The sequence below is a fragment of the Drosophila takahashii genome, chromosome X (assembly GCF_030179915.1).
Source record: "Drosophila takahashii strain IR98-3 E-12201 chromosome X, DtakHiC1v2, whole genome shotgun sequence".
Taxonomy (NCBI): domain Eukaryota; kingdom Metazoa; phylum Arthropoda; class Insecta; order Diptera; family Drosophilidae; genus Drosophila; species Drosophila takahashii.
In genome coordinates, this window is record NC_091683.1 from 6,967,597 (window position 1) to 6,993,751 (window position 26,155).

Consider the following 26,155-nt stretch of genomic DNA (forward strand, 5'->3'; position numbering starts at 1 on the left):
AAAGCCCTAAAATCAATAGGAAAAAACCTCAAGTGGAAGGGGGCCGTGAAAACTGGCAATGTTTAAGTTCTGCATGTATGCACTGAGAGAAGTTATTTTGTATTCATAAAATACGAAAAGAACATAAATATTAAACAGTTTTTGTTAAGTTTTCATTTATTGGATATGAAATAAATTTGTACTTTTTAAATTATTTCAAAAGAACAAATTTTGTTGTATAAAAAGGGTTTTTATTTGATATCGAAGAAATTATATGTATGAACTATTAAAAATATTTTAATAACAAAACTATGCTACTTATGAAATATTAAAAATGTTTATACAACAATGTTTAACAATATTCGTTTATCTTATGAAAAACTAATTTTAAAAAATCTTATCGGGGTCAAAATGTATAATATAATCGATTTTTTTCTGTGCATATATGTGGATAAGGAAAAGTATGAATGTGCTTTGAGGGGATTTTCCGCGAGGCCTAATGGAAATTGTATTTATCTCGTTTGAAGTTTTTCTCGTTCCACCACCAAAAATCGTGTCTCGCACCTTCGCCACCCCCCCACCACCCACTTTCCCCGCCCACCAGGCGACACTTGGCCTCACCTTGCACCCCCCACCCCCTTTCGCCATGAAGAAGCCTCAAGCGTTTTTTATAAATTAACAAACGAAGAAGCAGCAGCGAAAAAATGATCAGAAAAACGGCATAAAAAAAGGAAAAGCGAAATGAATATTTTTTTCTGCTCTCTGTTCTGGTAATTTCTCTAGCGTTTTTATCCTCAGTTTGCGGCTGTCAAAGAGGCCGGGGAAAATGTTTAAAATATTTTCATAGGTAGTTCGGTGGTGGGTTGGGCCATATCTTCTGATCCTTAGTGTTTTTTGGGCTAATTTAAGCGTTAAACCGACTCCGGGCAGCTAACAAAAAAAAAGGGGAAGCTGTAAAATGAACAGTTGGCTGAGTGATTGGGCGGATAGCAGGTGGGTGGAAAATCAGGGGGGTGGGCCACCAGAACTGATTATTCAAATCCCGAAATCTCCGAAGCCAATTTGAATAACTTTACTTTGGCCAGAAGCCAGGAACCAAGGAGTATCGATGGAATAATTAATAATAATAAACAAAGTAAGCAAAATGGGAAATAAAATATTCAGGGGGAGTAAAAAGCATATAAAAATATGTATAAAATAGTTGTAACTCAGTATTTAAAATCTAAAGACTATCTAAAATTATTTATTTAAATATTATAAATAATTGCGGACTAAATCTTCCAAGAAACAAGGCCACATATTTATGCCAGCACGTTTCAGCGCTTGCAAAACGCTTCACAAAATGGCCAAAAATTGCCAATAAACTTTTGCAGAGCTGTACACACATATTCCTATTGCTAGTTGCCAAATGAATATTCCTATTCACAATCGGACACGTAAAACGAGTGGGGAAAATGAAATGGTTGGAAAATGCCGGGGAAAATGCGGGGGAAAAGGGTAGCCAGGACGTGCCTGGTTTGGCCAATAGCCTTTTGCTTCGCTTCGATGATGGGAAAACTTTTTCGATAATACTCAAAAATAAGTGCGAAAATTGTTGAATATTGCACATGCAAAATACACAAACAATTGACAGAGTTATAAACACAGACGCACACGAACAGTGTGCATTAGATATTAATGTATCAAAGGAGTTTACAAGAGGAAGAGGCTGGGGAAACTGGTTGGATTTTTCCTTGTAATTTAAGGCACACATTTTGCGTTCTATCTCTTGCTCTACCAAAAAACTTTTGGCAGACAAATGCGCCACATGACGTCATTGATTTTCAATATGGATAACCAGCTGTCTAGTTGTATTCACCCAATAATCTTTCAGCACTTTCATTCGATACACGCACACAAAAATAGACATAAATTTAAGGATACTATTGAAGTTAAAAAATATTTACAATAAATAATAGGGCTAATAAAAATCAAAAGAAATTATAAAAATATAATTAGTTTTTTAATGTATAATAATATATTTGCTAAATATTACTACACTTGTAAGAAAATATTTTTAAATATATATTTACTTGGCGTTGTTTTAGCAATTTATTATTTACTTTCTTTATTTCGTTCTTTATTTACTTTATTTTCTGTTGAGTGTAAAAAACAATAAACACAGACACGCAGACAAATGGAGAGTGAGCTGCTGAAGACTCCCCGTCTTCATCCGCAATCCTTTCCATCGACTTTCTTAAATGTGAGCTTCCGTTTCCGCCTTGGAATATTTGCATACTCCGAGGCGGGCGATTCGATATTGAAATGGTTGGTAAGGGGAGGCCTGTCAAATTTTATGATAGCGCCAAACATAACTCATTGACAGCTTTGCGTTCTCACAGGCCGCCCGTCGCCACGGGGGGGCGGAGACTTTTCCCGGGGGGTTGGGGAAGGGGGAGGGCGCCTTCTGCATATTGCACAAAGTTATGAGCCGCAAATGATAAACGGCCTTGAGAGTTTTCTTTGCAGAGTGGGAATGAATAAATAAAGAAGGGGGAGTTATTGATTTTTTAAAATATATGAGCTCTTAAATAAATATTTTCCTACTTTAAATATTTTCTATATTCGTATGCCAATTCTACATCAGTTTTAACCTTGTCTCCTCGTTTAAATTTACATTTTCCAATTCCATTACGTTCATTCCTCGTTTTTTCTTTTTTCGAGCTCATCAGCAGCGCGTTTGTTTTGTCATCAAGCTAATTAATTAATTAGAAGCGGCAACAACAGCCACCGCAAGTGGTGTGAAAAATCGCCGGGACACACCTCAAAAGGCACACAACCCCCTACCCCTAGCCCCCACCACCCCCTAAACACCCACCTACGAACTCCAAGTGAGTGTGCAATAAAACTGTGTCCCCAGTCTAATTAGATGTGTAGTTGATTCTAGTTGTTGGCTTTTTTTGTGCTGCTTTTTTTTGCCTCTGCCATGCGTGTAATTCATCAAATGTCAAAGCCAAAAGCCAACTGACATCGACTGCACCTTTTGGGCGTGTTGGTTTATTATGCGATATACCCCTAAAACGAACTAGCATTTCTGCCTTTTTTCCCTCTCGAATTGAGGCCGAAACTGGGAAGAAAAAGTGGGGTAATCAATAAGGTGTCTAAAATGAAACAATTTATCTAGAATCAGAAAAATATTCACTACTGCATACTTTAAGACAGCATTTTAGGTGATTTAAATTTTGTCTAAAATTCGAATCCATATTTTCCACCCTAAAATATCAGTTTTTAGGGCGTAACAATGAAAATAATGATATAAATATGGAATGTTATACCTCGCTGAGCTCGTAATTAAATTCCCTAACGATTGGCATTTAAACTTGAAAATGTTTAATTTTTGTCATTTTTCGCAAAAAATCATGATCATTAAAAAATGGAAAAATTTATCAAAAAATAAATTTCGCAGAAAGTGATGGGACTCGTTATTATAGGTCGTTAGCTGTTTAAAACAGTCGGTCTTTTTGCTGTAGGCCTTGATTTGTCCAAATTACTAGTGAAAAACCACAAAAAGATTCTTATTTTGTGTGAAATTCTAATCCATATTTTCCACCTTAAAATATCAGTTTTTTGGGCTTAACAATGATACCTCGTTGAGCTCGTTTTTGAAATCCCAATCGATTGGAATTTAAATCTTAAACTTTTAATTTTTAGCCATTTTTCGCAACAAATAAAAATAAATAACAAAACTGTGTAATAACTTTCAATCTATGCATATCCATATTCCATTCTCAACACCCCCCAAAACCCTAATCACCATCCCACACAAAAGAGATGACTTCATCTTGAATACGAGATCAATTTAGAGCAGATTGCTGTATATTAAACCCTTTCCGATTCAATGTCCCCCCGAAAACGAACAAAAAGAATATCCAGACAAGCCGCAAAATGCTGTTAAATCTCTCGCTCTTTTCGGCGATTTCCGTCTTTATAAAGATAGCATATTCTCATATATCCGGAGTTGTCGCCAATTCATTTTTATTGCCTTGCTGTCAGCTTTTTTCTATTTTATTTTTTATAGACGTTTATAGTTCTTTATGTGGCATAAATTTCCGAGACGACAAAGGGGGAGCGGCACATCCAGCATAAAAGGCATAAAAGGGTAGTTCAATTGATGAAAAGGGGGTTTTTTTGGTTCTTTGGTTTTTGGGGCATTTTGTCAATTTCGATATTAGCGCGTGCGCCAAAAAATATGCAATAACAATTGTCATGCATGCAAATGACTTCATTTGCTGGCAATATTTTCGTCATGCTCTCGCCAGAAATATTCCCCCGCCACTTTCTTTCATGGCTTTTTTTTTTGTAGTTGGTCGCCACTTTGCATGATTGAACCGAGTTCTCGAGCGTTCCCCACCCCCTGTATTTCCATTCCAGTCGAACTCATTTGATTTCTTTACAGTCGCTGGCGCTTGAGTTTTATGAATTCTTGCATACTTTCAGGCGCTGCCCCCCGTCCTTGAGTGGGCGGTGTTTTGGGGGGGTTCTAGTGAGTGAAGTGCCTCCTTCTATGACCAAGTTATGTATGCAGATTGCGTGGCGCACGTAAATTTATTTAATTGTATTATTTGCAATGGATGAAAGTGTGTGAGTATGGGCGAATCGAGAGGGAAAAAGAGGCCAAGTTAAAAAATGAAAGATTAAAGCAGGCTCGATATTTGAATAAATCATCGGGTATCGTTTATATGCGGAATATTAATTTTTATGCCTGAAACATTTTTCTTGAATTTATTTTTATTTTAAAAAGAAAACTTTGGGGAAATAACCTTAATTTAACGTAACCTTAGCCCAAACTTAACCCTAACTTAACCTTAGCTTAAATTTTAACCACAAACAAATAGTATATTAATCTTAAATAGTTTTTAAATTTTTAGCTTAAGTTTCATAACTTAAATTATATATAAATGCTATAGCTTTGCCCGCAAATTTCATTCTTTTTGTAATCTATCGATCTAATTTATGGAACAATTCCTGTATTTTCTTTGTTTTTGAGCGCTGTCCCCCGATCCCAAAAATCCTAAGGGCCCGCCCCTCTGGCATTTGGTTAACCCTTGTCGGGTCGATTGGCCAGATTGTATTGGGGGTATGGGTATATGGTAAAGTTGGCCTATCTGCCCCTTTTCATCGGGCTTCATTCATCATCCAAATCGACTTCCGTTCCATTCCGTTCCGACAGAGAGCGATGCAAACTATCGATAAGGTCCGTCGGGCGGTGCTTTAATGGCAATTTTATCGATAATGTTCGTGCTGAATTTTCGATTTTGTTTGCTTGCATGTCGTTTTCGGGCGAAAGCGAATTATGAGCGATCGACACGCCAACTAGGAGTACCGGGAAAATTGTGCAAATCCCTGGTAAAACCGGTGGAACAGCCAGAACAGCCAGAACTGACCCGCACCCGTTGAAAATCCCAGGTCGAACCACCCTTTGATTTAGTAATTTAGCACACAATGTGTTTGTGGATTTTCCGTGGCATTTTCGGGCTCTACAAATCCCCGCTCCACTTTGGCTCAAATTATGAACACGCGACTATACGATATCGAACGGCTTGGGTGGGCAGTGGGCGTGCCCGCCCTATCAATTAGAACTGGCGACCGAACATCTTGATAAGGAATTCCCCAACCCCAACCCCAAAACACAAAACACAAAGCCGAAACCTCGATTCGCATTCGTACGTAAATAAATAAAAATAAAGTGCCAACAACGAAATGCGCTTTAAATGGTCATTAAAATCGCTCGCCTTTGGCCAGTTCCTAAAAGCATGCACCGCTAATTGCCACATAAATAATAAGCCCAAACCAGGATCTGAATCAGAATCTGAAACCGAAACCGAAACCAGCTGAAACTCCATTGGGGTTTGCCATAATAATTTATCCAGACGCGATTATCGATGTGTCTGCGCGTAAATCACTCGAAAGGGCAGGCAAATCGGTAATTATTGGCAAGGATAGTAAGTATTTGAGGATATAAAACAAAGATCCGAGGGTCTCAAATTAAAAGGATTTGCTAAGGTGTATAAAGGTATGCAGCAATAACTGTGCAATTTTCTATATTTTTTGCTGCCTACTTTTGGGCACCTTTCTATTAAATAGTTCCTCAAGCACAACTGTACTTCCGAGCATCAGCATCTTGTGATGCGACTTCCCCACTGCTGTGTCTACTTCGCATTAAGTTCAATTTCGGCTACTAGATCAGAATTTATGACATTGACGAAACGATAAAACTGTTAGCCACTGTCCGGCGACATAAATGTGCATTACACACAAGCGGCCAATAGGGGGGGGCGTTACGCCACTGGGCGGCCAAAAAGGGGGTGGCAATATAACTGACCAGGCGAACGGGAAAATGAAATGCGATGCGATGCGATGATGCTGGGACGAAAGCCTAAAACTATTAATTTCAACCTACGAAAGGGGATTGGTGGAGAGGAACGGGGAAATGGAGAAATCTATATTTACGATTATTGAAGTTTATGACGAAACGTTTTCGTATCATTCTGCGTCGTCACATAAAGACCGAGAATGGGCGAGTGCGAGTGCGAGGCCAGGAGATGGCCAGGATATACAGGATGTGCTGCGTGGGGTTGGGAATTTCATAAATGTTTTTGCACGCAAGCTGCTAATAACATTCCAGGGACTAAAAGTGCACGTCAAGAAAAGAGGAGGTAAGTTCCAATACCCAAGTAAAATCAAAAATTCGGAATTGCTTATTAGGAAAAGAAATCGAAAAAAATCGAGAAGAAATTAAAAAATAGTTTATTTATTTGAATATTTTATTTGGTTATTTTATTATATTATTTTTTTTTTATTTTTTTTTTATTTTATTTTTATTATATTATTTTTTTTCACTATTTTATTTTAATATTTTATTACATTCATTCATTCATTTTATTTTATTGCAATTTTTTTGTTTTATTATTTTTTAAATCAATGGATTTAATTGTTTTATTTCCATTTCATTTTTTTTTTAGCCCTATATTTTCTTGCAGTGCACCCACGCACAATCGGTGGGCAGACAGGTGGCACAGCCTCCAGTAAACAGTTACAGTTACCGCTTCGGTTAGTCGGTTTGCCGTTCGTTCGGTTCGGTTATTGTGGGATAGTTTTTCGTTTCGGGGTTGCTCTGATGATGATGTTGTATGTCCTGGCTGTCCTGTATGTCCTGGATCTCCTGATCCTTGATGATGGCCGCAAAAGTGCAGCACGCTCGTAAAACCAATGGGCAAATAGCCACTGGCCAAATGCCCAACTAAGAATGTTGTGTAATTACGTTGCGTTACGCACAGATAGACGTTCGGACAGCTGAAAGAAAAGCGGGGGGGTTTTGCCACCCCTCGATAATAACCTCCCAAGGCTGTTTAGACCGCTGTCAGTTGGAGAAATCATAATTAGGCCTTCGGTTCCTTATTTCCTTATCTGTATCTGTATTTTTGTATCCGCATCTGAGCGTGTGTTCTTTTTATTGTTTTAATGAACACACGAGTCTCCTTTGCTGCCCACTTGGGTGGATGGTTTCTAATTGCCCGGCGCCTTGGGGCTGGGCAAATATATATCCATTTCCCCCAGGTTAAACCAAATCGCTGTCGATATGAAACAATTTCGGTTGCGAAATTCAAATAAAGAGCAGCTGACAGGGTCTTAAAAATGTCCTTATTATTATTTGTGCTAAATAGGTGCCTAAAAAAGTATGCAGTGAATAATATTCCTGTATGAATTCATATCCCTTTTCGGCCAAAAATATACTGTTGCCAAATTTTATTACTTAAAAGTGATTTCATGTATATTTATTACCAAATCATTTAGAAACTATTTAATGCAATAAATGTTTGTCCAGTTTTTCCACCCACCCGCAGCACTTTAATTACCCCGACAAAAAAGGAAATCCTTTGTAATCAGACATAAAAAAAACCAAAAACCTCAGCCAAAAGCCCGCTTTCAATCCCAATTTGATCCACTCGCGATGTGGAGCCGCAGTAACAACAATGCAGAGATAACATTTAAGCGAAATCGCTTTAAAATCAATTAACCGTAAAATCACTCGCCTATTTGCAACAACAATCGAAAATTGAGGGGGTTTTCTGGAGGGGGCAAGTGCCGCTGGCGCCGGGAAAATGGACAACAATCAAATGCGGTGGCAATAACATTAGCCCCCCGATAATCCAGCGAACTGCGGATGCACGGATGCGAACCCCACAATATGCTGGATGGGATATATCGCACAACCCTTCCGCTTTTGCTTTGGATGCTGCACTTGACCCTCTCCTCGCCAAATGGAAATGGAAGTGGACGTGCTGCCAGGTATTAACCTCCATTTAATGTTCAACAAAGCCGCGTTACACATGTGAAAAAATATATACCTATATATGTACATATAGAACGCCCCCCATTCAGGCCGCCAAACATTTCGATTAACATACGCAAACATGGGCTGAAAGAAAAGCGCGGCGGAAATGTGGAAAAGTGTGGGAGAAGTGACCGGCGTGGAAAATGCGAAAATAAAAAATGGAAGAAGCGAACATAAAACAGTGGGTGAACGAGTATAGAAAGCCGGCAAATTGAATTGCTGGCAAACAAGCAGCTATAGCTGCTCCTGCAGGAAGTGCGATGGGCGAATAAAAAAGTGTAAGGCAATCAAAAGTGGAGCTATGGGTCTTCAAATGCTCTATAAGCGATTATTAAAGAGCAAAATAACAAAATAAAAATTAAAAAATATATTCGGCCAGAGTAATTTATTTTTAAAATAATTAAATGAATAATTAAATAAATTAAATATATTTAAACCTGCTTTCAATATTAAAAATATAATTTAATATTATTACAATATAGTGATTTAAATAGTGATTTAGATAGAAGACCAAAATACTGCATGATTAATTTTCTTTAAATATTAAATAAATGTTTAAACTACACCAAAATATTCCATATTTATTTTCAAAGGACCCCGAAAATCAAAGGACCTCCATGAAGAGCAGTTAAAAGGAATGGCCATGTGTACATGCATTTATCTGAATATGCACACACGTTATACGTACACGTATGTGGGCAACATGAGAATCATCATCAGCTCCATGGTCATCAGAATCGTTTTAAACAAAACGGACTAATTAAGCGCACGTTGGCCGTGTTGGTCCTTGAGTGGCTAACCAGGAAAATGGGGAGGAGTGGGTGGTTGGGTGGATTCCGCAGGTGAGCCAAGGGCGTCAGGTGTTTGGGTGTGAACTGGCTTATTAATGGGTAGCCGCCTTGAAAGGAAAATGAAGAACGCAGAAGAACGAGCACTTGGCTTATTTTCAATTGGCAAGTGGCTAAAGGATTTGCCATAAAATCCCATCTCCCACACACACGTACACACGGAGTTTTCCCCAGAATTTTCCTATTAATGAAAATGGCTTCGGTGGCACATTCAAGACAGGCAGAAAAATCGCTTTTTGAGCAGTCAAACGTCTGCTTTTCTCTGGACTTAAGACGCTTTGATGTATGTGTGTCAGAGTTTTCTTGAGTTTTCCCTGGGTTTTCCGGGGTAAATCCATTCCCATATGTAATATGTATCGCCCCGCTAAATCCGTCTTTGAATAATGATGCCGTTGATAGCTGGGATTATACTCGGGCCCACATGCACCCACTACATATATCTATGCCATTTATTTATTATGCCACAATATTCAATGACCCTTAATGGCATTTCGTAATAAAAATATTGGATTAGTTTGTTAGTTTTTCGGGGGCGGCAGAGAGACAACCGTTGGCCATCAACAACCACCAGAAATCCAGATCTACAAAAATCACCCAAAAACCGGCCACTCACATCGTCACTTTATCAACTCGGCCCAGGCGCATTACATATTCCATTAAACGGCTAATGAGCCCATTGTGCTTCTGGACATTCTGCAAACTCGGAAATTATGGGCGCGATGCGTTTCAGGTGGTCATCAGGAGATCAAAGCAAATTATCGGAGCGAAAGAAATATACTAATCTGAGCTATATATTTTTATATTCGTTTCTCAAACTCTACGAGTGCAGGAAAATTGTAAAACTTAATTTTGTTAGGTGTTAAAAGAATCATCACGGAAACATTGATCCAAATAATGGTTGTCACACCTTTCTGAATTCGTTATTACATTTTCAATCGATTGGCATTAAAACCCGGACATTTTATTTTTTGGCCATTTTTCGTAAAAAATCATGAGGTACCCCCTTATAAAAAAGTTGAAAATTGGCGAAAATTTTATTTTTCCACTATCACCCGGAAAGTGTCATGGATGTATTTCTTATTTTGTTATCTGTTCAAAACAGTTTGAATTTTTGGTGTAAGACCATTTTTAGCCAAGTTACAGCAAAAAAACAAGAAGAAAAAAATTCAAATTTTTACCAAAAACCCAGATTCCAATTTTTCACAAAAAAATATTTCGTTTTTTGACCGTAACAATGGAAGTATTGGTCCAAATATGGATTGTCATACCTTTCTGAACTCGTTATTAAATTTCCGAACGATTGGCATTAAAACCTGGACATTTTATTTTTTGGCCATTTTTCGTAAAAAATCATGAGGTACCCCCTTATAAAAAAGTTGAAAATTGGCGAAAATTTTATTTTTCCACTATCACCCGGAAAGTGTCATGGATGTATTTCTTATTTTGTTATCTGTTCAAAACAGTTTGAATTTTTGGTGTAAGACCATTTTTAGCCAAGTTACAGCAAAAAAACAAGAAGAAAAAAATTCAAATTTTTACCAAAAACCCAGATTCCAATTTTTCACAAAAAAATATTTCGTTTTTTGACCGTAACAATGGAAGTATTGGTCCAAATATGGATTGTCATACCTTTCTGAACTCGTTATTAAATTTCCGAACGATTGGCATTAAAACCTGGACATTTTATTTTTTGGCCATTTTTCGTAAAAAATCATGAGGTACCCCCTTATAAAAAAGTTGAAAATTGGCGAAAATTTTATTTTTCCACTATCACCCGGAAAGTGTCATGGATTTATTTCTTATTTTGTTATCTGTTCAAAACAGTTTGAATTTTTGGTGTAAGACCATTTTTAGCCAAGTTACAGAAAAAAACAAAAAGAAAAAAATTCAAATTTTTACCAAAAACTCAGGAAAAACACTTTAATAAAACTGCATATTTTTATCAATATCCCAGATGCTGATTTTCCACACAATAATATTGAGAAAAATAATTATTGTTATAATTATAAATTATTTTTAAATATTTTTAAACTTGTATTGTTATAATTATAATATGTTTTGAAATATTTTTAAGTCGGCCGCAAAATGGCAGTAGCAATCCGAATAGGGTTGTTACCGAGTTTAGCCCAAATTTTGGCCCTAGTCTTTCTCTCCTGTCGCCAATTGCCTGGCATATTCATGCGGCCTATTAGAATATTAAAAAACCCTTGACCCGAAACTTCTTGGCCAGCTGCTCGGGCACGTATGTATTTTGGTTGGGAAGTTGAACCTGGAAGCTTGGAAGACTGGAAGCGGGGAAACCGGATCCGTTGTCCGTAACCGTAACCGGGAGTCAAAGTCGATGTTTTGGGCCCTGGCATGCATGTGACATAATAAATATTAATGACAGCTGACCGACCTGCAAGGAAATCCAAATACCGCCCAGTGGGTGGTGGCTCGCTGATGATGATGTGTGGTGCTGCATGAGGTGGGTGGGTGATTCAGTGGTGGGTAAATGGGTAATGGGTGATCCTACTACTTTTGCTACTCTGCGTTGACGCTGACACACATTCGACATGTGACAGATAAATTATGGCAATTATACGAATGCCGACACACCTTCTATAGAGATGGCAAAAGAAGTCAATATTTTTTAGGGAATAACGATCTTTAGTGATAATATTTAGGGCATTTTCAAGGTATATACAAGGTATATTTAATAATATAATATTAATAGTTCACATTTTATCCTTTAATCTATCCTTATCGAATATTTTCCATATCACAATATTTAACTAATAAGGCATATTCAATTCCAAATTGTTGTTTTAATATTATAAAAATGTAGGATTGATAAATTATTGATATCCTTTGCTTTTATCCATCGATTCATCAATTTATTTTATTATAATAACTAGATATCGATATGTAATACCATTCGTTTCTAGACGATATTACGAAGTCCACCCTTAACCCACCAGTGCCCGGCAGCAGCTTTAACCCTCCGGTGCCACAGGCCTGTCATGCCATTTCTGCCATGAGATCATTTTTCATTTTTCCCCCTGCATTTGCCTCCGGGGTTGTGACATATGTACGTTGTCTCTGCCGAAAGGCTGTCTGTTTTCGCTGCTAATAGTTTTTCTTCCTTCACTATCAATAAACGTCTCTCGTAATCGACATATTCAAAAGTGACCGGGAGAGAGGTCCCTTCTGCGCCTTCAATTCGATTGATGAAAGACGAAACCACCCACTGGGTGGCCAGTGGCCACCTCCCGCAGGTCATTAGTTCGCCGTCCTGCGTGTTGACTTTCATTAGAGGCCATGGCCCAGGGTCATTGCCAGGGCGATTTTTCAACCTCCCCGAGAGACAAATGGGCGGCCATCAATATCAGGCGGAATAAGTCGCCGAATGCATATGGAATCGCAGATCCCAGAACCAAAATCCAGGTGGGACATCGGTTGTTAGGGGCGCCCATCATAAGCGACGTCTTCAACTAACCGCAATAAGTCAGCTGCACTGGGAGAAATGAGCAATGAAATGGTATACATTTTTATACTAAATATTATACTTATAACATAACAAATATTGAAAGTAATTTTAAATCTTTATAAATTTCCAAACAAATTAAAGTAGATTTAAGATTGGATTATTCTTCAATTCTAGTAGCTCCACTTTGCTTTTGCTCACTGTGCTGGCCAACCAATAATGTGCAAATACAAAGGCAATTCAAAGATTTATTTACAAACAACGGGCTTAAAGCCAATTTCCAGAGAATAAAAGAAGCCCCGGCAAACAAAGTGAACGCCAAACAACCCCCTCCCCAACCACCAATCCCCCAAAACTTTTTATCGGAGGGGTGTAATGCGCGTGTATAAAAGAATCAAAAATCTTGATTTTGATTTCAGATACTCCCCCACTCCACAGCCCACTCCACCCAAGGGGGTTTCCACTTACAGGGGCGGAGGTCAGCGAGGGGGTCGCTGGGTCGCAAGTCAAGTGGCGCTTAGTATCCAAAGTCCGGACTTCGGGGGCTTCCTATGAATTCCACTTCAATGAATTGAAAAATTGCCTCGAACAAATTTGATGCGCTCTCTTTGTTTTTTTTTTATTCTTGCTGCTTTGCATTTCAGAGATACGCGAGATACTACGTTCCAGATACAAGATACAACGAAAATTGGGGAAGGGAGAGTTTGAAGAACGAAAAATAAAAAATAAAGAAGGAACATGACATTTGACATTTGATAATGTCATTTGCCGCGTAATTGTTTTTTGATTTGCTGCCTCGCTTTGCTTATTTTAAATTTCTTTTCTGGCGATAGCTATGATATTAAAATGGAAACGAATAAAGGATTCTTAAAGGAATTCTTCAATTTATTACCCACAACCTGTGTTTATTTCAAGTGACACAATAATTTTCCAAAGTTGGCATATAAAAATATATATATAGTTCCAGTTAAGTTCCAATTAAGCTGTTGATATCCCTCAAAGTTTTCTGCCCAGAGGTTCTGCAATGAAAATGGCAAATAAATAGATTAGATGGCTGCACATAAAGATTCAACCAAAATCGAACCAAATTTCTAAACATCGAAGGTCTCGTCATTGGAATCTTCATGCTCGACCATTTTATTGAGGTAGCGCACCTCGATAAAGAGCAGTTCCTTGAAGTCCTTGGTCAGCGATGCCATAGTTTTATAATCGATGGCCAGATAGCTGCCCGGCTGATTTTTGACCAGATGGGCAACGCTCTTAAACTCCGACATGCTAACGAAATTCAACAGCGAATTTCCCTTGAGACTGCGATCCTGGCAATAAATGTAGACGCGACAGACGACATTTTTCAGATGAAAATCGGCGCTGGTTAGCCAAAAGATGTATAGAGAGTCACGATTATTGGGTTTGGGATCTGCAGATGGTTTTTCCTCAATCGTTGACCTTTCGACCTGGGCGAACATCAGAAAACACGGAGCATGTTCGGCAAAATACAGATATTGTGAGGGCAACTGATCGTTGATTATGGTCCGTGGTATCGGGGCCTTTTTGGCTGGCATCCTGACCAACAGGGCCAGCACACAAATGCAGTAGATCTGCTCGGGCGGATAGGAACTGGGATAGAACATCAGAACCATGCGATCGGTGAGCCAAAGCTCCTGCAAACGGCGGCAGTGATCGCTGAGAAAGTGCGACATTACAACACTGGAGCGCAAAGTCATCTTGCAACCCTGAATGGGACAAGGGAACTTTCGATGGCGTTTTCCAACACTACGCTTATTCTTTTTCTTTATCTTCTTGTTCTGGGGATAGCGACGTATCTTGTGGGCCAACGGATTGATGGCCAAGGCATCGGGTCGGGGCATAACACGACGTTCGTAGAACTCATCGAGGCACTCCAAATTCGGAGTACGCATCACCAGGCAGGTTTCGATAGAGGACCTCTCCTCGGCATTCACAAGTGCCTCTTCGTAGATCAGCCGAACGCGAGTCTCGTGCCAGCGGGCCCAGCTCATCAGTCGCCTGCAATTCACCCGAATGTCCTTTCCCCATCCGCGACTCAGTTCCTGTTGATACAGCTCCACCACCGAGACGGCAATGCGACACCGGACCAATGACCTCTCCTCGACAGGTCGGCGCTTCGAAGTGGCTCTGTGGTAGAGCACACAGAAGTAGGAGGTGACCATCAGGTGGGCCATCTGCCAGGTTAGGGTCAACGGTTTCTCCTCGCCCTCACTGACCGCCTTATTCATCCGTTCTATGTACTGCAGAATCTCCTCATCCAGTTGGTCATTCGTCTGGACCTGGAGGTCCTTGAGTTCCTTCAGCTGGGTGAGACAGAGGCGTTGTGATAACTGACTATCGATAGTATCGATGATATCGAAAAAATCGTTAAATTATATTACAATTAAATTACTTTGTCTTGCGTAACTCTAGATAATCGAAACAAGCCATCGATATTATTACTAAATATGGATGGTATCGATAATATCGGAAGTAATTGACAAACTATATTAAAATTAAATTATTTAGCTGAGCTATACTTTAGATATTAAAACCAAATCATTGATATTTTCCTAAATATCGATAGTTTCGATAGTGCCATCGATAGCTTTACCCACCTTAGTGAGGTAGTGAGCCGGGTAGAAGCCCTCGTTGACGAACCAATGGAAGTACGGATCATCGCGTCGCAAACGCTGCCAGTAGAAATGCGTCAGATAGTTGGAGATCCTTACGCGACCTTCGATGCGTGGCCGGCTCTTCTTGGGCTTCATCTTGGACATGCGCTTCAGGATGTACAGCGAAATACCATCCAAATCGAAGTATCTCCGGAATTCCGCCTTATCATCGGGCAATCGGATTTTGGGACCAACTCTATGATGGTGTCTTTCCTTTTTCTCTCGCTTTCTTTCCGCTTTCTTTTCTTTTTTGATGGGTTCGGGGGCTTTGTTTTCGATTGCCTCCTTAGCTTCGATTGCTTCGATTGGTGGTGGCTTGGACTCGTAGAAGAGAGTGCTAACTGTGGCTATCGACAGTGGAACATTGGAAAGTTCGATAGTGGTGGATGTGCTATAGAAAGTCCTGGCACTATCCAATGTTTCTAACACTGCTTCGGGTTGATTCTCTTCTACTTTTTCGGGTTCCTCCTTCTCAGGAATCTTTTCTGTGGCGTTATCGACCAGGCTCTTTCGTCGCTCTAGAAGGGGCAGGTAGACTGCCCTCAGGGGATCCTCGGGCAGTACCAAATGATGGAGTTTCTCCTGCCGCTTCAGGCGAGCGCTTTCCATGAGCAGGTTCTTCAACCTCTGACCCTTGTCCATGGGCCTGGGACTGGCGTCGGGATCCTCCTCATCCTCTGACCACTCTTCCTCGGCTGGCATTTCGGGTACTTCTGTTTTGGGAAATTTCCTGGGCTTCACCGGATCCAGGATTCGTATGTTGAAGAATTGACGCCCCTGGGCCCATTTTTCCCTCTTGGTCAATTTGGTCTTGAAGAGATCGTCGGGTCGGAAAATCCTTAGGTACAGGATTCGCTTGTATTGACGTTCCGCCCTGAACCATTCCTTCTGCCTTTTGTAGGCCTTGTAGTGCCGGTGGCGCTTCTTCTTCAACTTGATGGGCACATAATGGTACTTCCGGTGCAGCAGCTCCCTTCGCGATCCCTTTTTACCCAATACTTCTTCTAGCAAAGTTTTGGGCTTTCTTTTCGCCATGGGCTTCTTTCCCATTCTGACCCTCTCTTTCATTCTTTGTCTTCGTTTTGTTTCCTTCTTATACTCTCGCACAAACCTAACGATTTCCCGTTGCCAGCTCTTTAATGGCGGGGGTCCTGTGACCAGGGGGATTATGCTTATCTAAATGGGTCTAGACTAGGGATATATCGATGCTCTACCGATAAAATCGATAACTTAGCGTTGCAATATGTTTGCGATAAATTAATTATATATATTTAACGTAGAAAGAGGTTATCAAAAAATATAATCGTTGAAAAACGAAATAGTTATCGATAGTTTCGATTTTTTAAATTTCGATATATTGCGATATTCCCTAGTCTAGACCATAAATTAGTTATGTGACCTACCTCTGGCTTGTAACAGACGCCATGGCGTTAGGGTGCTCCTTTCAAGTTGACCGGCATCCAATTGGGCCGCAAATAGCTCATAGAACGTGGAGTGTTTCGAGGTTTTCGGGGCAGCAGGCGGCTCTTCGATGGGCGTGCAAGGTCGCGTGGAGGGCGTCGAAGGTCGCGGAGTGACATTGCCATACTTTTTCTCCCGTCTCAACTGCTTTCTACGGGCTTTGGCCAGGCCAGCTTCAAGAATCGACATATACGAGTATTCATCCTTCTTTGATGGTGGTCTACTCAGAATTGTTTCGAATATCGGTTCCTGTTTTTTCAACTTTACCAACATTACTTTCTCCTCTCTTTCCTCCTCCACCTCTGTATCTTCATCTTCTGTATATAAATTAATTAAATGTAAGTTAATTTGATTTAATTTAATTAAATTAATTACCTTCTTCTTCCTCCTTTTCAGCACCTTCAGCATTTTCAGCGGGTTTCTCCTGAACTTTCTTTTTGGTTCCGGATTTCCCAGGCTTTTCATCGCGAACCGTATTGGCTCGAAACTTCTCAATGTGCTCCATGCCGAATTCACAATCCAAATCCAAATCCAAATCCAGTTCGGGATTAGTTTCCGGTTTGGATTTCGGCATCTTACTTTTGGCCAAACGATGATTCTCTTCAGGATTCATAGATTTGTTTTGGATTATAGTAACTGGATTTTGCTATATTTTTCTCACTCACTCGACTGGTTGTGTTGCTTTGGCTCCCTTAAACGAGGCTTGACAATAATCGTATATTTCGCATGACCCACTTGATCGATTTTGAATTGGTTCTGGGACTTCGATTTGGGAACAGTTCCGGTGGGTCGCTTTTTTTTGGCTCCCTCGCCCACCGAATGTTCGTTGAGTTTAAGAAAACGCTCCATTTGCTGGACCAAACTATCCACCAAAGTGAAGATGTCTACGAAATTAATTATGAATTAGGTTTTATGATATATCGCCAAAATTCATTATAGATAACTCACACTTCACGCGACTCTTCTCGTTTTTGGCAATGAAATCGGGATAAAGGAAGGGCGGATCGTAGCCCTGTCCGTCGACCTTCGGTGCGGTGCATTTGCCCACCAAAATGGGCAGTGGAATAGCACTAGTGATGTGGTTCTTGCAATGCGGATAAATTCGAGGCGGAAGGATCGGAAGGTCTTCGAATTTCGGAGGATCCGAGTAGTCCTCCTCCACATCCTCGGCCAGGATTACGTTATCTGGTTGGCCACTAAAATCCTTTGGATTCTCGTCAACCGGCTCCATTGGCATATAGAATGTAATAATAATAATGTTATATAGAATGTAATAATGTAATCACAATGAAAGAAAGAAATAGTTAATATTTATTATTTTCAAATTGCACCAAAAATCAAAATCCTGATTTTTCACGCAAACAAAAATAGTATTTTGGTCATAAAAATAGAAATAATGATCCAATTCTGGAATGTCATACCTCGTTGAACTCGTAATAAAATTCACAATCGATCTGCATTTAAACCTGCAAATTTTTAATTTTTGTCAATTTTCGCAAAAAATTATGAAAATCATGAAATCATAAAAAAAGGCAAAAATCGATAAAAAAAAATAGATTTTCCCGAAAGTGATGGGGATCGTTAGTTTAGGTTGTAAGCTGCTCAAAACAGTCGGTCATTTTTCTGTGGGCCTTGATTTGTCCAAATTACGATTGAAAAAGAGCAGAAAAAAAATTGTTTTTATCCATAATCAATTGAAGTAAGAAAAAAGTATCCCTCATATTATTATTTCATTTTATGGACTTGCAAGTTGATAGCAATTATTTTGGATAGTTTATTGGGCTAATAGTTCGCGTACCTTGAAGTTTAGCTGCTTTTCTTCATCCGCCTCCTCGTCCTGGGTGTCGAACTCGTAGTTGCTCTCGCCCCCGAGATCCTCCAGCTGGGCCTTGATCCCCGGACGATGGCTAATCAGCAGGTTGTGCAGTAGCTCCTGCTCCTCGAAGAGCTTCTGAAGGTGATTCTCCAGCACATCCTCGGGCGTGGCGGGCCTGGCCCGAATCCGGTTTCTGTTCCGGAGCTTTGGCCTGGCTCGGGGTCTCTCGGTATTCGGCATTTCGTGTGCCACGCCTGCAATAATTTTGTATTTCGGTATATATATATATATAGGTATCCATTGGTATTGGTTATTGGCCAGGGGTCATGGGGTATTGGTTATTGGCCATCGATTGATTCAATGGACAGGCGCAGTAGAGACCCGAAGGCGGTTCCCTATCGAAAGAGAGCTCTCGGTTCCGCATTTCTTTCTTGCTTTTTTGTTCTACTCGGTCTGCTCCGTTGTTGTAAATTTAATCAAACACCCAAACGAGCGCATATAGTACATCAGAATATGCGCAGCAAAAAGGTAGCGGAAAATGCAGAAAAAATCAAAGAGCACCATGCATCGAATCGAATGGGAGATCACCTTTTATGAGGATTTTATTGAAAAATTTATAGAAATAAATTTTTAAAATTTTTCTAATTCGTATTTAATATTTATTTTGCTTTATTTTTTGTTCAAATTTAATAATTAAAATTTTAGGGGTTTAATTTGAAGACACAACATCCCCAGAAATTCTCAATATGCATGGTATGAGAACAACAATTCATTGGGGGAAAGGGGAAATGGGAGTCGCCGCCGAAGAAGATTGCTGCAAGAGATGAGAGCGAAGTGAACAAAGGAGGGAGAGCATAGCATGAAATTGGCAGTACTTTTGGATCCCACCCACCCCCTCCCCCTTGACTTTTATCTAGGTGCAAGGCACCACCCACCGCCCAACACCCCACCCCTTCGGCAAACCGTAAATTGCACTGCATTTTTATTTAGTTTTCGTTTTCGCTGGTCAGCCAGCCGATGTCAATTTTCCAGCTGCAATCGCTGCGATAAAGTTGAACCACTCTCTGAATAACTAAAGGGAAAATAGGGAAAACCCGAGCTATATATTATTTTTATATATATTTTGTAAGGTTTGTAAAGACAATTAAGTAAAAACCAAATAAGCTAAACATTTCATTACATTTTCGTATTTGTTGCATTATTTATTGTTTTAAAAACAAAAAAACATTTCCAAAAATGAATAATAAATAAACATACATGATGCAAATTGTTTTGCCTAGCATATCAATTAAAAATTAAATATAAATAAAATAAACAAAATTTTTAGTAATAAATAATATAATCTTGCTCTTAAAATGCAAAACTTAAAAGTTCTTCTGTGTTTTTTTAAATTTCTTCTAAAATATTTAATTGATGCGTTCCCCTTTGACGGGGAATTAAGCTAGCGATTATCTGGCAGTTTTCCCGATGCCACATTTTCCGGACTCCCCTCCGTCTTCCCCTTCCCATTGGTTTATCAATGTTTTCCGCTTCCACCGCTTTCGGGGGGGATCTTTTTTTCGAGTGCTGAACTAGACATTTATCGCCGCTCTCATGTTCACTCAACCCGCAGAGCCACCGACTAATAACTAACGTGGCCAGCTCAGCTCGAACTGCTGCTACCCCGTACCCTCAACCCCTTGAAGCCCCAACCCACCCCTTTGCAACATCAATTCTCCCTAGACACTATCAAGCCCCACCCGACAAAGTTAGTTTACGGCCAAAGTTTAACATAAAAAAAAGAAGAAAATAATCAAAAAAGTACTGAAAAAATTACCAAAAAAGAATATCATAAAAAATTGTATGCAAAAAAAAAAAAAAAGAAAAAAGAAGGGTGTTACGTCGGCATATTAGTGCCCCAGTCCTGAGAAGGACTTGGGCCGAGGAAGTTGCGTCCTGAGCAGGCACGCTGGCTGCCGGCTAAGCTCGCCGTATTTGGGGTGGGTTCTTTGGAAGCCACTTCCTCTCCAACATAATGAGAATAAATTTATCGTGCCTGAAAAAAAAAATGGATAGAATTCGTAAGGTCCGTTGGTCTTCTGTCTGCACTGCCCCACAAGCTCAGCTGTAGCTTGATCGTAACACGATCGGGCTGTGTTTCGGCCACATTCCCTCCCCTTCACACGTTCGTGTGCCAAATGGATCGTCGCGGGCCGCGCAATACGATCCCCTAATGTCGCGGTCGTCAGTCAAAAGTTATGTCATTGTTCTTGACCCCTTCTTCCATGTTTACCAGCTCCCCTTTTAATTGGTTTCTACCAAGACATTATAAAGTTTGATTTACATTATAAACTTTATTGTAGGAAATATTGGCAAGTGCCACTTGAGTAACATTATGATTGGTATTACATATGAAATTAATTGTAGTTGACAACAAAGATTGTTTGCGGAGAGTATCGAATTTACCACCTGTATAAGGTGCACACGTCAACAAATTGCTGACTATTCACGACTACAAACGTCGCTCTGAGGCTCTTATGATCGTTCATACGAACACAAGGCTGATACTCGCCGCTGAAAAATCAAGGTGTTATTAAATTATAAAAAAAGTTATAAAAAGGTTAACCTACGTCAAGATATGATTAAAATTAGTTGGATTATATGGTAGTGTGTTTTTTTTTTGTTGAATAATTGTATTGGACTTTAACTAATTCATCAGACGGATGACAAAGGTATTAACTTCACCAAGAAATTTATTTGAAAAGCTTTCAGAGTAAACATTAGTGTTGGGTATTGTAGCACAAACTAAGGCCTTTTCTACTTTATTACAGTGTATGAGCGGTGAAAAGTTAAGACGGAAGGTCTCAATGTATAAAAGTTCCAAATCATTTATCGTTATAGGTGAATTTACTTTAGACAGAATATATTTCACTTTAATATAAAAATGTGGTTCATTTCTGAGAGTGACCGCGAGGGCCTGTGTATTAATCATGGTGTATGTATATATATATATAAATATGTTTCTGGTAAAAAGGAACCGTGTTCCGGCAAACTTACCCCTTTAAGTCCTGGGCGATGAGATCTCGACGCTCTGGATCATTTGGGTTGGCGATAAATATTAAATTAAATTGGGCATATATATATATATATATGTATATGTATGTGTATGTGTATTAGTGCACTTAAAAATAATATTTATTTTGGGTGTAATTTATATCTTGGACATCGCGTCTTTCGCGTAACTATTAATTTTCTTTTCTCATAAACACTGAACAGACAATTAAAAAAACTATGAGAACATGGCGGGAATAAAAGAAAGCGGCACTCGGTCATCCAGGTGAACTCCACGGCGGTGACTTCTCGCTGAGCTTCGTATTACACATGCACGTTCGTTGTGGTGGCTGGATTGGGTTTTCAGTGTTGTTACTGATAATTATTTGTTTGTTTTTCTGTTGTTTGGGTTCTTGTTGCGGTTGTTGATTGTTTTATTTTTGGTTTAGTTCACTTTATTGTTGGTGCTTAATCCCGGTTTCGCTCGGGCCAGTTAGCGGCAGCGGTTACGATCCTTTCTAAATCGTGTCCGTGATCCCGACGGAGTTGTACGGATCTTTTGTACATCCTGAGTCCTCGGAGGACTATAAGGACCATTATTAACACTGCTATCAGACACAAGACATTAAACACTTTTACAATTTCGTCCTTGTGGTCTACCACTTCGACATTATTTATAACATTGGCAGTGTTGCCTTCCGCTTTTGAAACTTTGGATCCCATTTTGCTGTTTTGGGTCCTTTACACGGAGTTTATGTGCAACGCGAAACGAGGATTCATGTTCCTGTTTGGAACTTTCCGTCGAACGGATTATTTTGTTCTTTGCGCTCGATTTGTAATAGTACCGGCCGTATCTGAGAATCTGACTGACTTCTCCGTGGAGTTTTAGTTCTTTTATACAGCAGCTGAGCTTTTCTTTTTGCTTCCGGGTTCTTATTTTCGTACCTAAGTGTTCCCATCTAGGTACTCATTTCCCCTTTTTCTAGCTAACTGGCACTCTTTGGATTTAGCTAGCGTCAGCTCTCGGGTTCATATCAGTCTTTCGTTGCTTTGCGGACCGCTATATTTTTCCATTGAATTGCCCAATTATTGCATTATATTGCATTGTGCAAATTTTGGTCTTTCTTTTCTCTTTCGCAACTTTAGAGACTGTGGCTTCTGCTGCCCCCTTTTTGACTCGCTTCCCGCCCTAACAGGCCCTCGTAACAGGCTCGATGTCGTCGATGCGGATTCCGTATGGAACGACCTCGCAAAAAGAATTCTACGACAAGCGGTTACAGGGTGTTTTTTTTTTTCATGTGCCTGAGTCCAGCCCAACGTGTGGCCTCGACCCATACCCTGGGATACAGAGTCTCGTGCTCTATCGACAGAACTAGCCGGGATAATTTTTTGTAAAAACATTTGTGAAAAAAAAAAAATGGGACTATTGTTTTTTTTTTTTTTCTCTTGGATATTCCATATAATTTAATGATGAAGGTGTTGAAGCTTCTTGTCCTTCCGGTGCTGTCTCTCGTCCTTTTTTTTATCGTCCGGGTTAAAGATGCGTGCGCGAGCCGCCTCATACTCCGTCTTCCGCTGCTGAAAGGATTTATGCGGAGAAATCTGCGCCGGGCTCGCGATCGTGTTCTCTATTGCTTCTGTGTCTCGTTTTTCTGACCGGGCTCCCCTGCGTCCCTGGTCAGACCTTTCGATAAAAAAGGAGCCTGCGTTGAGTGATACGAGTCACTTTTGCCACAGTAATGACACTGGGTGTCATGGAACCGGGCTTGGCATCCTGTCCCCTCTGCTTGGTTGCGATGGCGATAGAAATCGGCCGGCTTGTTGCAAGTGTAACACAAATATGTGTGAAACGGGGATGTGCACTCTCCTCCTGCTTCTGGCCCGCTCCCTCCTGTGAAAACTTTCTTGTTTGTATTTTGCCGGAATGGGTTCGTCCTGCTCGGCTTTTCCGCATTCGCTCCCTGCGGTCGCCGGTCTTTTTGGAACGCCTCAAGTTGGTACTCTTCTGATTCGCTGTCTTCTTCTGACTCGTTGAAAATCTCGTTGACTTGACGCGGACGTGTTCTCTTATCTCTTATCCACTTCTCCAACCGTCTTCCCTTCTTTTTAAACTCTGCTAACGAATCTATTGGAGAAGCCAACATAAATGCTCCGAGTTGGGAGTTCAAATTCTCTTTCAAAATCTCAACCAGATCTGATTCCGGAATTTTCCTTCGCATCTTAAAATGCAGATTGTGCATTGCCGAGATGTAATCGTCCAAACTCTCATTATACCCCTGGTGCCGCTCCACCAGATCTTTGATGGTAACATAATCGTTTTCCGAGGCTGAGAACGCCCTGGTCATTTCTCGTGTCAGCGAAAAGTAGCCGAATTCGTACTCCTCAGCTCTGTCTTCTATCAGCTGCCAATACCACTTTAAGGCGGGGCCTGTGAGTAACACATGAAACTCTCTGAACACCTGTTCCTCCGTGCACCCGTATAAATCCTTCATCCTTTCCACCCGAAACAGAAAACTCTCCACGGACATACCCCTGGCAGTGCCATCAAACTTGAGATTCCACTTGTCGAGTCTGGCGTTTTGATTTCCAGCTGATCGACTAATGAGCTGTGAAACTTCCTGCATACTAGTAGTCTCTCCCCTCTCTCGTTCATTCGGAGTAGTCGGATCCCCTGAAGCCTGTCCAGGATATCTTGGTGGTTCTGATTCTGAACCCATCCCGTCGTGATTCCTATGTCTGGTATCTCGACCATTTGCTGTTGGTTCTCGTCCCCTTGCTAGTTGTGGAGTGGAGCTATTGCCTCCTGATAAGTTTCCGGATCCCTGTGCTTCGCTTACTTCAGCGACTCGCAACTGGAGATTTATCATTTGTGTGTTTAACTCTGTGATCTGCGTTGCGAGTGTTGCCTTTAGTTCGTTGCCTTGTATAATAATGGCTGACATCATCCTCTCCAACCTACTTTCGGAGGTGGAATGACGTGGCCTGGCTCCTGTGTTTGGGAGCATGCTGGACCTTCCTTGCGGTTGGCCTAGCCGGTTTGTAACTCCCCCTACGGCTCCTAATGAGTCGTCCATCCCTGAGTTGTCGTATTCCGCCAGGCTTCCCAAATTATCGAGCTTACTGCTGAAGCTCACCGATTGATTGGGTGCTGAATCCGTTGAGCGGCTGGTGCTCGCTTGCTCCTGATCTCTTCTACTACCGCTTATTCTAGCTTGACCAGCCTGTCTTGCCGCTAATGTGGATGCCCGTGCCGATCTAGTCAGAGGTAATCTTATCGCGACCTGCTTCCTTTTTCCTGCCATCAATTCTCACTTATATAATCTATTCGTTAGCTCAACTCGTACCTGACCTACCTTACTTTATATTCTCCTACGTTAAGCTCGTGCCGTGGTAATAAGAAACTGACTGGCACGCGCCCTTCAGACGGTCAACCAAACACATAAATATTCAAGAATAAAAATAATTGAGGTAAATCTTCAAATTACCCCAGTGACGGTCAATGACAATGACGACTATATATGTATGTGGACGTATGGGTGTATTTATGCTGACGACACTTCTTTTTATGCATACGCTGTCTTTCAATGGACAAAGACTTGGCAAAACAATAAATAAAATTTTAAATCGGGTTTGCTGGTATGATTGGGTATATACGGGTCAAGAAACCGTCCAAAATGAAGCCCCCGAAACTATATAAAAATCCCTAAACAATAGAAATCCATGGATGAATTCAACTGGCCTCCACCGGAGCTACCAGTTCCGTCCATGTCCTACTGATCTCTTCCCAGGACTACAGCCTCCACCTGAGTGCTGATTCCCCGTAGAAGATACTGTCCGAACCCCCTCCCCCCGTCATCGGAAAACAGCTAAGCTCACTCATAGACAGACGAAAAGAGCTTTATTCCAAAACAGACACTAGGAACTGCCTCGCTGCTTCCTCTCTCTCTGGTCTCGAACCTCTCGAGCGACCTGGCATCGCCTAGTACAAACGGATAGCGTCGGCCAGAGAGATATATTTCGTCACCCGCCCTTGTAGTTGTGGTATCCATACAGACTCGAACCTCTCGAGCGACCTGGCATAGCCTAATACAAACGGATAGCGTCGGCTGTATGGATCCGGTCAGTACGCCCCCTCCCCCCTAGTCATGAGAACGCTGATCAGCCACGTAATCGCAACATCCTGACACCGCCAGTTGTTACGCCGCAGCCTTTGCAGCAACTCAGCTTGATCTGGACTCGAACCTCTCGAAAGACCTGGCATAGCCTAGTCAAGCGGATAGCGTCGGCCAAAGGAAGCCCTTGAATTTAAATCCCTACCAAAAAAAATAAAAAGTCGGTCTTGCACGTAGTGTTATAATAATACTATAAAAAGGAACACTCATATTTCTCTCCGAACATTGTGCAAATTTTGGTCTTTCTTTTCTCTTTCGCAACTTTAGAGACTGTGGCTTCTGCTGCCCCCTTTTTGACTCGCTTCCCGCCCTAACAGGCCCTCGTAAC

The 26,155-nt window shown here is 40.7% G+C and overlaps 1 protein-coding gene across 2 annotated transcripts in view; it reads right to left on the minus strand.

The window, feature by feature from the left end:
- Nucleotides 1-13,548: 13,548 nt before the first annotated feature.
- Nucleotides 13,549-26,155, minus strand: part of LOC108060281 (uncharacterized) — a 61,512-nt gene continuing 48,905 nt past the window's right edge. For both annotated transcript variants that reach the window (XM_070218808.1, XM_044394227.2), the window contains 8 exons: nucleotides 18,608-18,879; nucleotides 17,758-18,034; nucleotides 17,475-17,693; nucleotides 17,185-17,409; nucleotides 16,752-17,126; nucleotides 15,292-16,499; nucleotides 13,752-14,997; nucleotides 13,549-13,686 (listed from right to left, as the gene is read on the minus strand). In XM_070218808.1, coding sequence (XP_070074909.1) covers nucleotides 13,759-14,997; nucleotides 15,292-16,499; nucleotides 16,752-17,126; nucleotides 17,185-17,409; nucleotides 17,475-17,693; nucleotides 17,758-18,034; nucleotides 18,608-18,865 — 3,801 coding nt within the window. In that variant the 5' untranslated portion in view covers nucleotides 18,866-18,879 and the 3' untranslated portion in view covers nucleotides 13,549-13,686; nucleotides 13,752-13,758. The remainder of the gene's footprint in view (nucleotides 13,687-13,751; nucleotides 14,998-15,291; nucleotides 16,500-16,751; nucleotides 17,127-17,184; nucleotides 17,410-17,474; nucleotides 17,694-17,757; nucleotides 18,035-18,607; nucleotides 18,880-26,155) is intronic.